The following is a 14,051-nucleotide window of genomic DNA, read 5'->3' as shown; positions in this document are numbered from 1 at the left end:
AAAATCTGAAATAGCATGAAATGAGGTGTTAACATCTTTTGTGATAACCGTAATTTAGGCAAGAGGGGAAATCACTTTCCCGCATAGCTTTGAAAATTATAATGTATTTATTTATGGGGCAGTGAGAAGCAAAGGGGTATAAGTGAACATTCTCAAGTAGTAAAACGCGTTAAAAGATGCGGTCTTCGGTAGGCTTTTATTTAATTTAAATCATGCTGTATAACAGCAACTAACAGGACTACTAGTATCATCTCTTAACCCAAAACAGAGGAGAGATTCACCTCCCATTTGTACTGGTCATCTCCAAATTTTTAATTTTGCCACTTGCAACCCTTTGCTTCTCACTACATTATACATCTCTGTATTTATATTTTTGTTTCTTCACATAACATATAATAAATACTTACTCTTTGCTTCCCCACCCACTGGAACAACTTAAACGAATGGTCTCCGTTTTCAAATAGGCATTTTTCTCGCTAATTTATATCATTAAAAAAACTCAATCTTATACATTGCTGTTATTCAGAGTACTCTAATTCTCTCTATTTTCCTTCTCTCAGCTCAACAAGTCACCAAGTACTGGTACGACGAAATCAAAACGTACAATTTTTTCCTCGATCCCAGTTTATTGCATGTTAACGCAGGTAAGTTGTGCTCTAATACCTTATCAAGTGTATTCGTTTTAGTATAGTATTGGTTATTAACTGTGTTATATTTTCTTTTCTTTTCGCTATTTTCTTAGTTTGAAAAGTCGTAAAGCATTTTGAAGTAAAATTGGGTTTTCTGACAATTTCGCAGCAGAAAATTTACTGGATATTTTGGGAGGTTTTAATAAAAAATTTAAATAAAAGATGAAACTTTTATCAAACATCTTTTTTTTCCCCAAATTCTTTCTGTATAAAATTCTCAGCTCATGGGGTCAGTGGGTATCTGACTGAAGTTGCGAGAACAGTTCTATAGTTGAATTGACCTTCTGACAGATCGAAATTTTATGTATTTAATGGCTTAGATTTTTTTTAAGTGGAACTTTTTTCAATTTAATATACTAACTACCAGTCTTGTTTAATGGAATGATTTATTTAAAAAAAAATATTAAATTTCAAAATTCGACAATATTGGTTTTGGCAACGTTTGACGAGCAACTAAGAGCATTGTTTTGACAAGTGTGGCGAAAAATGTAGAACATAAGCCGTTACATAACTATCCGCTCTTTTCTAAGCTTTTATGACTTATAAAAGAGTTCAAATTTTTCTCCACTGAAATTTACCCTTTCACATTAATACCATAATATATACAAAATCATCACTTCTCAGAGATTTGGACAATATTTCTATCCTCCTCATTCCATTTTTTATCACTAATGTCGCTCTATTCAAATTAGATTCCCATTTTTTCCTTAAACACATCACCCATAACCATATACTACTTTTACTCTTCTCTCTCTCTCTCTCGTTTTTTTTTCCTTTTCTCAAATATTCACTTTTCAAGGGCTTTGAATATAATCTCCTCTAAAACCCATCTCTTCCAAAAAAAAAAAGTAAATAAATGGGAAAACGATGACAAAAATGCCACTTCTACTTCCACTCTTGGCTTCGGTCCAATAGTGAACCGTAATTATATTTCAAAAACTGAGTGTATAATATCCTTTTCATATATTTTCCCCTTCAGCTTCCGTGTCGGTTTTCGGGAAATGCGTTTTGTTCCCTCAGGAAATTCTAGAGAGTTAATTCCATCAAAAGTCACAAAATTAAATTCATGCTCTGAATATTAATGTTAATACACTATTTCTCTCTGTCGTGGTTTCTGCAATATTTGAGATTCGGACAAAATGGAGGAAATAGTATCTATGAATATCTACATTCATAAAAAGGTCAAAACTCTTTGTGCTGAAATATGATGGAACTGAATAGAGTAAAAGCACCAGTATGCAATTTAAGAGCTCGATTGTTGATTTTTGTGTACCTACTAGAGGACCCGACAGACGTTGTTCTGTTCAAACTTTGTAAATTGAAAAGTTCAAAAATTTCAATAAACTACCAAGTGTTCGAACCGTTTTGTTGAAAAAAATAAGTAAAAAGAAAATGTTTTAAGCTGCTTGGTGTTAGAATGCGTATATTTATTACAACTTGATTTATCTAATGTCCACTGAGCAGCTGTTTTATTAACTATTTTTTCTCCCGTATTTGATGGTTTGTTCCTTCAGCCATACTCAAAGGATCAAAAGCGTCCTCAGATATTAAGTGTAAAAAACTAACTACCCATCTAGAACAAACGGGAAATCCCGCTGCAACATCCCCCATATGAAAAAGAATAAAACAATCGAAAGGATATCGTTTAAAAAAATGATAAAGGTAAAAACAGTTCTCTGAATAAGCAAAAACCACTCATCCCTTCCCCCCCCCCTCTCCCTCCCGGTGTAAAATAAACATTCTTCAACTAAAGTGACTAAAAATTCTTTAAAAACGAACAAAAATTCTTTGCAATTTGAAATATTTCGCCAAATAAATAAAAAATACAATAAATTACATTAGCAGTAGCTTTAAAATGTAAACAAATGATCTTGCAGCTCTATTGTTTATAGCAGCCAAGCCACCACGTTGCTGTAATCCAGCCGATCAAAACACTCGTTTTGCGTGAACCTTCCAGTACTTTACTTTATCATATATCATGGGACCTAAAATCGTTGCTTTCAATAGAGAGAAATGAAGGCGTCACTCTCTCTCTCTCTCTCTCTGTAACGTTTTATCTATTCTCAACTGACAGTAGGAAATTTCATCACAAAAAGCAGAGCTGGCTTTCTTATTGTCCTTTGGCAACGCGTTAAATATTTATTTGAGTTCTCGCTCAACAATAGGTTAAAATCAAAGACTAATAATAAGAATAGACCGAGCTATGGCAACCCTTTTGCTGCTCATAAACCAAACCATGTGACTGGTGGATATCCTAGCAACAGCGGGCGTTGATCGTAGCAGACGATCAACGCTTGCGAGAAATAAAATAAATCGACTTGATGGAACACCGAAGAATGATCTTTTACGGAGTCCGATTAGTAAACTTGTTATTCTAAGTTGTAAATATTTTGTTAATACAGTGAGTTTTTCGTTTAGATAGTACTCTGCATTTTCTTTAGTCAATTTCAATAACTCTTTCAGCAATTAAAGATGCAAGCGCCCAAAAAAAATCGGCAAACGGTAAGATTTTTACCTACAATTTCAATTCAAGATGCCGATTAGTACATTTTTGCGTTAACGTAAAACGTTTACGCCATTACGTTTACGCCAACGCTGACGTAGCAGTTCCGAATGAAATAAAAGTTACTGAAAACTGATCAAAAACTAATTACTAATGTCAAAATAATGCATAACTAAAAGAAAAACAGTTCAATCTCTGCACCTGGAAAAAAATTATAATAAAAACACATTACGTCTTAAAATACATGTCGAGTGCCAAACTATAGATAATCCTGCCATCTAGCAACCATGCTGCCGAAGTTTTCGCCAAGCCTCCTACCAATCACATGATGTAACCATGAACCAATTTTTTCATCAGCAAGTCTGGGAAAGCTCGTTCTACTCTTATTATTAGTCTATAGTTAAAATAAATATTAATCATTTAAGAGATATAACCATCCAATGTTAAATTGATTAATTAATTAACAAAAACGTTTCCGATTCGATCCATGGCGCTTCGAAACCATGCTTGCCACAACTTAATTAAACACAAAAAATTTGATCAAAATCGGTCCAGCCGTTTAAAAACCTTATGGTGACAAACGTTCGCACAGAAGGTTTTTATATATTAAGATATAGTATTTCAGTAATTAATGCAACAACAAAAACATAGTAAAACTTTATACTACTAGGAGACTCCTTCTAGCTGGCGCTTTTCGACCCCCGAAGATTGCTTCGAAATTTTATTTGACTAGCAAAGATTTTGGTCGTCAGTTAGAAAGATTCACATGAAAACAACGCGTTACGAGTTCCGTTTCGAACAAAATAAAAATTCCCCTCTCCCTCTCATAGAAAATGGAATTCAAGGTAAGAGTCCATAATTAAAACATAATCCTGCTCCCACCCGAAGACAAGAAAAAACTTGATAGAAATATGCATAACCGATGTATTTAAAAAAGAAAAGAGAACCTCTTTCCCGGATTCTAAACTAAATTGTACCATCAAGCACAGCTATAGGTGCTGAGGGGTTCCTGAGCATTGCAAAACGGTAGTTTTGCACGTTTGAAAAGTCGCTGTCAAATTCGTGGTCTCTAGTAGTATAAATTGCCTCTTTGCTACGGGCTTGAATTGAGTTGAGTCTAGGACTTTTCGCTAAAATAGAAACCCTTATATCTGCTGTTCTCATTAATTAAGAAAATTAGAACATGCTTTATTTAATGTAGATAAAGTCCCTTTAGAACGACATCGAACGTTAAGGGGTGGAAGAAATCTTTCATACCTTTGATAGGCAATTTATGTGAAATTTTAGCTTAAAAAAATTACTTCCAAAATATGCCAATTCAAAGTTAAAAAAACAAGTGTAAAGCCCCGGTGCTCTAAGTAATTTTGTAATTTCAAGGCTGTAAGTTCTCCTGGATGTAGGCCCGCCACAGATAGAATTTCTTTGACTTTACTTTTCTTTAACATACAAGTAAAGCGATACTTTTCTGATTGTGATTCACTTACTTCTTTCAGAAACAAAAACATTTTTATTAGTGCTCGGCCATGTAGGTATTTAGTAGTCGCCAGTTTCCGTTTCATTGATCTTATGGGATGTAACTGAATTAGTTTAAATAAAATATTTTGCGAAACTTACAGCACAAGACTATGCTTACAAAATTAACTATAAGAGTAACTACTAAAGAATTTTGCATGCTTAATATCTTCGTAACGTTTATCTTTAAATTATTCTTCAAATTCAATACCGGTATTCGGTATTTTCAAAACGTGATGTCGGAATATGTACATACAAACATATTGTTTCATTGCCACATTTCATAATTTGTACAAAAATTGTATTATTATGAAAACTTATTGTGAGCAAATATAAAATGAAGGAACAAATGTCATAATAAAAAATCAACATTAGTAAAAAACATAATTCATCTATTGAATTGTGTCTAAGCCTGGTACTCATTTTAGTGCTCAACTTTCCTACAGTTTAAACTACTCTTTCTTAATTCCCGCAGGTCGGTGGTACTGATAGCAATGCGTGATACGCCTCCTCTAATTTAATTGCTTAAAAGTATTTTATCTGCAAAAAAATTCGTTCTGTTGCATGTCATTTTTTTGTAAAAACCTTTTGTGTGTGTGTTTCGTATTGTGTGTGTTTCTATATTTTTTTTAATTTAAAGCTAGTTGAAATTTCTTTCCTGAGAGACGATACTTTTCCAATATTAACATCATTTTCTCTCGAACGGGGGAGGGGTGCGTTTACTTTTTATTAGACCTCTGGTTTGAAATTTACGATAAACTTGTCGAAATTTGATCTTGTTGGTTTCTATTCTTCGTTTTAGCTTTCTTTTCAAAATTTTTGCAATTATAATTATGTAAATATCCGAAAATATCTTTAAACTAATGAAACATATTTATGCTTTTCCTCTATGGAAATTTTCAAGGCAATATATAATTTTTAAAAATTATCTTGCCAAGTATGAAGTTAAATAGCGAGACGGTACAACAAACCAATACTGGTGCCAACAAAGTGCCATTTTTAATGCTAACAAGAAACAGTTTTTGTCAAAATTTAGTGCAGTTGAGACAAATATTTAAGAAAAAAATACTAAAGCATTCCTACAATTGATGGCTTGAATAAATTGTTCATCGGACAAAGGGGGAGGGGGCATTAACTTTCCCAAAGGAGAAAATGAGCGATCAGGGAAATGAAAAAATAAATACATGGTGCACAAAATACTTTTGTTCAATAATATTATATTAGTTCATGCTTTTGAAGCTAAATTTTTACATCAATAGATTGATTTCGGTTCTGTGGGAAAATAAATGTACATTTAAAATATAAGTAGATATTTCATCAGTTAAATTGAAAATTCTTGAATTAAAACTATTTATTATTTTCAGCTAATACCGAAAATACCGGTATTTTCCTCAGCAAATACCGGTATTACAAAATTGCTCGAAATACCGGTATTCGGTATACCGGTATTGCAATCCCTAGTCACGTGAAATACATTTTTTATCTTTATCTTCTACATCAATTATTCAAATATCATAGCAGAAATGTAAAGACCCGATTTAAACATAGGGGTTTTAGCTTGGGGGAGAGGGATTTTGAAAACTTCCGAAACATAAGAATTTTGATTCTTCCCACCTATTTGGCACAAAAAGGTTCTGCATTTACTGTTTAACTTAACATAAAGATTGTATAAAATAGTTGATTGAATTCATGACCGGTAAAGAGCGAATTCATGACCAATATGGTTGACACTTGAATGGTTCATGTTCGTTAGTAAAACTACAATTGTACTTTTGGAGAAAACAATCACTTCCAAACAATGCAAATGATAATCCTTTTAAGTGCACTAAAAGGATTCTCAATCAAAGACACATCGAAAACAGAATTTATCATTAAAAATAAAGCTAATTTGTTGCAAACAAACAGAAGTAAGATGAATTATGTCGGTAAAATGAGGAATTTCAAGAAGATAATAATCTCATGGTTTTTTAAAAAAGCATTAGTAAACAATGAAAAAACTTTAAAATAAGCAAAATGCACTTAGTAGCAATGTAATCATTTCAGTTTGAAACAAATTCAGCATTACTTTAAACAAGAAATAAAATTTGATTTCATTGGGAGGAAAACGCAAGGAGATAAATATTTATTTAGAAGCAGTACCAACATTTGAAACAATTAGCCGAAATAGAATGCAAGTTTCTTGAACCTACGGTAAAACAAAAGGCAATACTTTTTGCCATAATGAGCAATAGAAAGAAGACCACAGGATTAACATTCATTTAAATAATTTCAGCTTATGTAACTATTGAAGTAATACATCTTATTTCTTTATGATTGGAATGTTTATTAATTGCCGAATAAATACAACTGGTAATCAAATCATTTGTTTTATCATTTGTTAATAACACAAGATGAGTTTTAGAACATATATTCAAATTGCAATCAATGGCTGACTGAATGTACAAAACCAGTTTTCAGGTTAGTCACCTAAATTAAAACCAACATTAAAAGCAATAAAATGTCGAAATGAGTCAAAAAAGTAAGATAAAAATTTAAACCTTTTTTTTTAGAACAAATAGCGTTAGAAAGGGAATTTTTACTCAACACTGCTAAATTGTCGTTTTATTTCAAGACATCAATTTAATTTAATTACCATTTGATGAAAGCTGTAAAAGACATGTTGAGAACAAAGTCGACTACTGGGTATGTAAACGAAGCCGCATAGAGCCAGTGGTCGATCTGCAATGACTAACTATTGGAAATGCAAAAGAAATCTATACTCAGCGGTCCTTTAAAAACAATTGAGTATATGAACAAGTTTGTTTCTTCATAGAAGCATTTCCCCTCATTAAAACAAATGCTATAAAATTTTACAGTAGCATGAAAAAAAGGAAGTGTACTTACTATTTATAGAAGAGATTTTTCTGCTTCACTGAAAAACGAGCAGAATCGCAAACTATGAAGACGTGCACACTATGCAAATAAAATGATTCATTACTTCTTCAAGAAAAAGTACCCACAAATTGACTGATATTCGATGTTGATCGAAGATAGGTAACTGAAGTTTGGAATACGTCATATCCGGTTTCGAGCTGAACATAGAGTAACGGCTCCAAGTAACAAACGGCATTTATACGTTTGGATTTAAATACTAATAAGAATTTCAGGCAGGAAAAACTAATGTTGCTAAAGCCCATGAATACGATGCAACCATTTAGTGCTATCAGTGTGAATTTTGTGAGCCAGTTGGTATTTACAAGGCAGTGGTGGAAGGTTATGAACAGCTACCACGTTGCCAGCTGGTGTTTCATGTTCATTTAAATTTAATAAGGCTTTAGTTCTTTAAAATAAAGAAATTTTGCTCTTTTTGAGGAGAAAAAGGGAATTTTGTCCATTTCTCGTCCTTTCCTCATCCTATCTGTTTCTGGGCATCATGAGATTTTTCGGTGTCTGTTATTGGGGGTCCGACGTTTTTGTGAAATTGAGTAAATAAAAATATAATTAACTCATTCAGAGGATTCAGAAGCAACCAAACGTTAGGTGAGATGTAGTTGCATGACAGAAAAATGGTTTCAAAAGTATAAATACATTAAAAGGCTCAAATATTGAGTTAACCTGAGAGCAATGTCTTAAGCAGTTACTAAATCTGTTACTGGTACCGTTACATTATTTATCAGCAGTTTTATACCGCAATGGCCAACTTCTAGAAACTAACAGACTACTAGTGCACTTGGAAAAAAACGAGCAAATACTTTAGGTGTTTTAAGGTTAATTGGCTGATTGTAGTTATTCAGAACAACTTCAATTCATTCATGCAACTGAAGTAAAACTCAAAGTATTGTATAGTCAACTTTTAGAAAGAATAATTATTATAAAAATCATTTATTAACTTTCATGGCAGAGTGTGTTCTGAATTTCATCAAATTAATATGATTAATTGAATTTCTTGTGCCATGGGGAATGAAGGAAAATATTTTTTTTCCAATTCTTTTTCATCGTTTTAAGTTTAAGTACTCTTCAATTAATTTTAGGCTAACTCAAGTGCTAATTAGCCATGGAAATTTCAAAAGTTATTTGGTTTTCCTTCAAGTTGTTGAAGTAATTTTTGCGTGTGGTGACGCTGATGGAGATGTAAATCAATTCTTCTGATCTGTAAGTTACATGTGAGTGCCTGAGAATCATTTTCAGTATCACTACAAGCACAGTTCAAGCTTCTTAGGTATTGAAAAAAATATCCCATTTATCACGAAAGCCGAAAATGTGATACTAATTGGTAACCATCACTTTCGCTATACTTGCTCGGGATACAGGATATACACTACAGTAGCGATAATGAAGCGTTTTTCTACATCTTGGATTCTCCAACCCCCCCCCCCCCCCCCGGGATCTCGTCAAGTATTGTTGAAACTTTTGCTGATTTTTCTACTGTGTTTAAAATGTTTCTTGTTTTGTTTCTTTTCTCACTTTTGTTAGCCTCATGTTGCAATGTGTTGGGCATGAGGATTTTTTTAAATAAAAAAAAGACAATACTTTGAAGGAAAAAATGCAAAAATGCAGCTTTTGATGCAGAAACCGTGTTTTTTTTTTTTTTTTTTTTGAGAGAGAGAGAGACAGTGAAAACTTTAATGCAGTGCAATCAAATTTTTAGAGGAAGGGGGAGGGAATGAATCTCTACAGCAAATTGTACGAGTTTAACCTTTGTTATAGTTGAATAAAAACAATGCTCATCTAGCAAGAAAGCTCAGTAAATGTGACAAATATTAGCGACCCTCCGCTATTTCTTCTCGTGGAATAGGGTATAGAATAAAGTAGCGATAACGAAGCTTAAACTCTAAAAATGTGAAAAATTCAGTCCCGCAAAAAGGAATATGTTCTCAATGAAATTTAAAAAGCAATATTCATTTTAAATGTTCATTTTAACATAATCACATCTTATAGTTGGTATATTTTATGTGCTTTTCAGGTCATTTTACGCAGATGGTTTGGCGAAGCAGCACGGATTTCGGCGTGGGAAAAGCGCGATCTCGATGCGGAAAAGTAATTGTCGTCGCCAATTATAAACCTGCTGGCAACGTTATCGGCGAGTTTCAAGACAACGTGTTCCAGCCAATCAACGACATGGATATCCTCACCGGAGAAGTGGGATGATTGATACTTTCTTGTTTCCCGTTTTTATGTAATACGTGCTTTCACGCAATGAATTTAACCTATAAATGTCTTTGAAAACTAACAAACACTGAGTGTTTAGAAAACGAGGAGACAGTTCATGACATGGTTCTATAAAGGAATAAGATTGTTCAATGTTTAGCTGATTTTAAAATGTGAAAATTGTTTATGAATCCTGTGAATATTTCTTGTGAACTTAAAACGCCAAAACAATTGCCAAATGTTAACTTTCCTACTGCGTATAGTTTAAGTTAGTTGAAATTATAATGGTTGAAATAACCATTTCAAAAATACATTTTGTTTCAAAATCTTAGGGAATGAGGTCTAATTGTATAGAGTGAAAAAAATAGAAACATAATAGCATGGTGCATTAAACAACTATAAAATTTACTTTTAAATAATAATTTTATAAAACTTTTATGATTCAAATTGCATTGCTTTTTGCATAAAAGTACCTAAGAATTAAAATTTCATCCGAATAAAAAAATATTATGAAGTTATTTCAATTCTAAAGTGCTTGCTAAGTTTGGAATGAAAAATAAAGTAAATTTTTCGTTTTATAAAGTGCGTTTTAATGATCGTAATCATTGAAATAAAATTATAGAAGTTAGAAAAATTAAAAAGAGTGACGAAATTGCATATATTTTTTATTTATATGTATTATTTTTCATCGGGGAGAGAGATTTTCAATGGGTTCTAATCATAATGCGCATTTTACTTGCATTTTTTTCTTCTACTGGGGAGCGGAATTTTCGTTGTTTTCTACTTATAATGCGGATCTTAATTAAATGCTTCTTCCTGTGTTGGTGAAATAGATCTTTGTTTTGCTTTAATTGACGTACATATTTTAATAAACTTCCCTTTCTTTGAGGGGAGTAGAATTTTCATTTTGTTCTAATGATAATGGGTATTTTAACTAAAACCTTTTTTTTCCATGGAAGTGGGGGGTAGTTTGCATACCAAAAACATTTTTTATTGGATGCTAGAGGGAGTGAGAATTTGTTAACTCAAGGGACTTGTTTTAACATGAAAACAGCTAATTAATAATAACGTTTCAAGTTCCGAAGTTCGTCAAAAAGCATTAAAGGAAAGTGAAATTTTATGAGAGTTTTTCTACAAAATCAATTAGTTTTAAAACAAAATGAATGCATGCCACTTATTCATCATTAAAAAAGAATATATTACTTTAAAAGAAGTAATTTTAGAATCAAGGGAGGTCTTGGGTTATATGGTAAGTTCTTGACACTTAGTGGTTTATTTCCCCCTTGGTAGCTGCAGAGAAATTACTCTACGTTGCTGCCATGTTTGATCTAATCACATTTGAAGCGACGAACAAGGATTGCTATACCGATGTAATTTTAATTCAGGGCTGCCATATGGGAAGGTTATCAACCAAATTTAGCGAACTTGGCAGAAAACCTACGTAACCAAAAGTTTCCCAGAACAAAAATCTACATCGAAATATTTTTCTCCTCTTTCAAATTCTTTTATGAAACGAAGAGCATATTCTTTTATGAAACGAAGAGTCCATTTTTTTTTTTTTTTAAATGGAGATTTTGATGTTGATAAGAAAAAAAAATGTAATTTTAAATAATTGTCTAATCAAAAAAAAAAGAAAAGAAAAGAAATTGTTCAACCAAAAATTATTCATGAGTAGTCCATGAATACTCATGAATAATTACGCTGCAAATGATGCTTTTAAGCCGTAAAGAATTCAAAGATTTGAAATTGAAAATTTGACAAAATAAAATCATATCAGTTTCATGAATATTCTAAACGAAAACTTCAGAGTATTAAAGCAAGGAAACTTTTCAATTTGAATTGCAATTTTATATTTTAATAATTTATTTTTTAGAAAACCTAAATGTAAATATTATCTATAACCATTTCCCAGTGAACAATAATTCTTCCTCCTGTATAAATGTTTTGTAAATATTGTTCCGAATAGAGCTATTAAATTTAGAAATTCGTCTTCAACACTCTAAATATGATGTTTAGCTCAGATAGAAGATGAAATGGACATTGCAATCACAGTATTTGTTCTAAATAGGCATTCAGAAAGAAATCAGAACTCATAATGCATGTATAATAGTTAAATGCTGCGGACATTTTGATAGAGGATTAAGCTTTACCATCCGTAGTTTATTGTTTGCTATGGTAACATATGTCTTTGGTAGAAAATGTAAATTATTTATTAAGAAATTACAGAGCTACATATGCATGATTATAATTTTCTGTGTTGCTCTAGGGATGTAATACAAATCCTGGTAGAACAAAGGAAAACTATAAGAAAAAACATCCCGAAATAATAGACATGATCGGGTGTAAGAAGGAAAACAACACTATACATTTATGAAAGCACAGAAAAATGGTATGTTCGAATAGAACAGCGATTCTCAACCGGTAGTCCGGCGCGGTGGGCCGGCACTGGCTCGCATAAAAAAATGACCGTTCCCCAGAGATTTTTCCTCGCTCACGTTAAAAAATGTTCCATACTTCGAAAAAGAAAGCACCATAAAAATAATGTCCTTACGACATCTTTTGCATAAATTTTGTGATTAATTTTCGTTCTTTTCTATGATTTTTCAGCAATGTTTATTACTTCTGCATAATTGTTACAACAGTTACTTGTTTTATTCTAAACATTAAATAATTTTGTTACAGTTCCTTTACAGCAAGTTATAACTTCGATTTATTCATTTATTATTGTTACAATGTTTGGCAGAAAAGGGGGGAAAAAAAGCTCAGTCGTTCGCAAATGTTTATTCACTCACTGAAGGAAAACCATTTCATCAAAGTTTTTGGAGTAAGTTGATACTTTGTTTTCACCTGGTTTTTTATAACACACCCTTAATGCATCACTTTACTTTTAAAATATTTCCGTTTTACTGACTTTTTAGAGAATAATTTTTTTAAAGTAGCAGAATTGTAATTTTCACATAAAAATGACAATGTGCATTGACTTTAGAACTCACTAATTTTTTTTACTAATGTTATTCCATGGCGCTTTGCATACATATAATTCTAAGCTGCTTATTTATTGCATATATTTCCTTTACATTTTTTTTCTCTTGAAAACTTAAAAACTGATTGATGCAGAAGTTATTAACTCAGGGGCGTGCACAGATATTTTGGGGCCCATCACATATGACTTTTACGAGCCACTTTCCGTATTGTTTACCCCTACGTCCCTCCTATATTTTACCCCTCATTTTACAAATCTCTTGTCCCCTTCAGGCTCGAGCCCGGGCTAACAGGTGTGTGTGTGTGCCCCCCCCCCAACCCCCCGTGCACTCCCCTGTATACTCTTTACTGATATATGAGCGTTCAACCGAAACTTCATATAAATTGCCGTAATATTCTGCCAATGGCCTATTTTTGTTCATCAGATAATAACTATAAACGAGCTTCACGGACGAAATATATTGCTGTTGCATGCATACAATCTTTTACCGCACTTTAAAACAGTACGCAATTCAGCATTTACTGCGATAAACAGAGCTACAAATTTATTAAAACACCGTAGTTATTCAAGTAAAACATTCAAATTAATATGCTGATATTTCAGATTTTAAGGAAAATTCGCATTAATATTCAAAAAGTTACAAAACAAAAACATCATTACATTTCAAGTCAAAATCTCAATCATGCATAAGTCTGAGTCCAAGATGTATGAAATCTAGCCAGGTGTACACAGGGGTGCCTATCTCCCCCCTCCCACACACACACACCCACACATAAGAACAAAATTGCATACCCAATTACCGTGACCGCCCAACCCTAGGATCAAGAGTCCTTCAAAAAAAAAAAAAAACCAAGAAAACACCCCTCCCACTAAAAATTTCAATGACGCAGTCTGCGCCATGACGATCCCCTTGGAGGGCACCTCTTGTATACATACATGTATATGTTCATGCATACTTGGAACCGGTTATAGCTAGCTAGGCCTATTAAGTCTCAAATCAGATATTTATATTTAAAAAATTGGTTTTCTAAATATTGTAAATTATTCTTAAAAATTCTAAGCAAACAAGTATATACATGAAATACACCACCAGCTCAGTCATTCCAGCCGAGGACTGCAGTTTCGTGCTTATTAGCACTCATCAGCCCGGCATAGGAAGTGGCTGAGCTCGAGGTGGAAAACATCCAGTCACTTCCTATGCCGGGCTGATGAGTGCTAATAAGCACGAAACAGCAGT

General features: G+C 32.7%; 1 protein-coding gene across 1 annotated transcript in view; it reads left to right on the top strand.

Moving 5' to 3' along the window:
- Window positions 1–9,867, top strand: part of LOC129222699 (Golgi-associated plant pathogenesis-related protein 1-like) — a 38,813-nt gene extending 28,946 nt beyond the window's left edge. Inside the window, exons 5-6 of the mRNA XM_054857229.1 lie at window positions 561–644; window positions 9,647–9,867. Of these exons, the coding sequence (XP_054713204.1) occupies window positions 561–644; window positions 9,647–9,831 (269 nt within the window). The 3' untranslated portion in view covers window positions 9,832–9,867. The remainder of the gene's footprint in view (window positions 1–560; window positions 645–9,646) is intronic.
- Window positions 9,868–14,051: the final 4,184 nt, after the last annotated feature.

The sequence above is a fragment of the Uloborus diversus genome, chromosome 5 (genome assembly GCF_026930045.1).
Source record: "Uloborus diversus isolate 005 chromosome 5, Udiv.v.3.1, whole genome shotgun sequence".
NCBI classification, from domain to species: Eukaryota; Metazoa; Arthropoda; class Arachnida; order Araneae; family Uloboridae; genus Uloborus; species Uloborus diversus.
The sequence above is the reverse complement of the archived record's forward strand: the minus strand, read 5'-3'. Positions and strand labels throughout refer to the sequence as shown.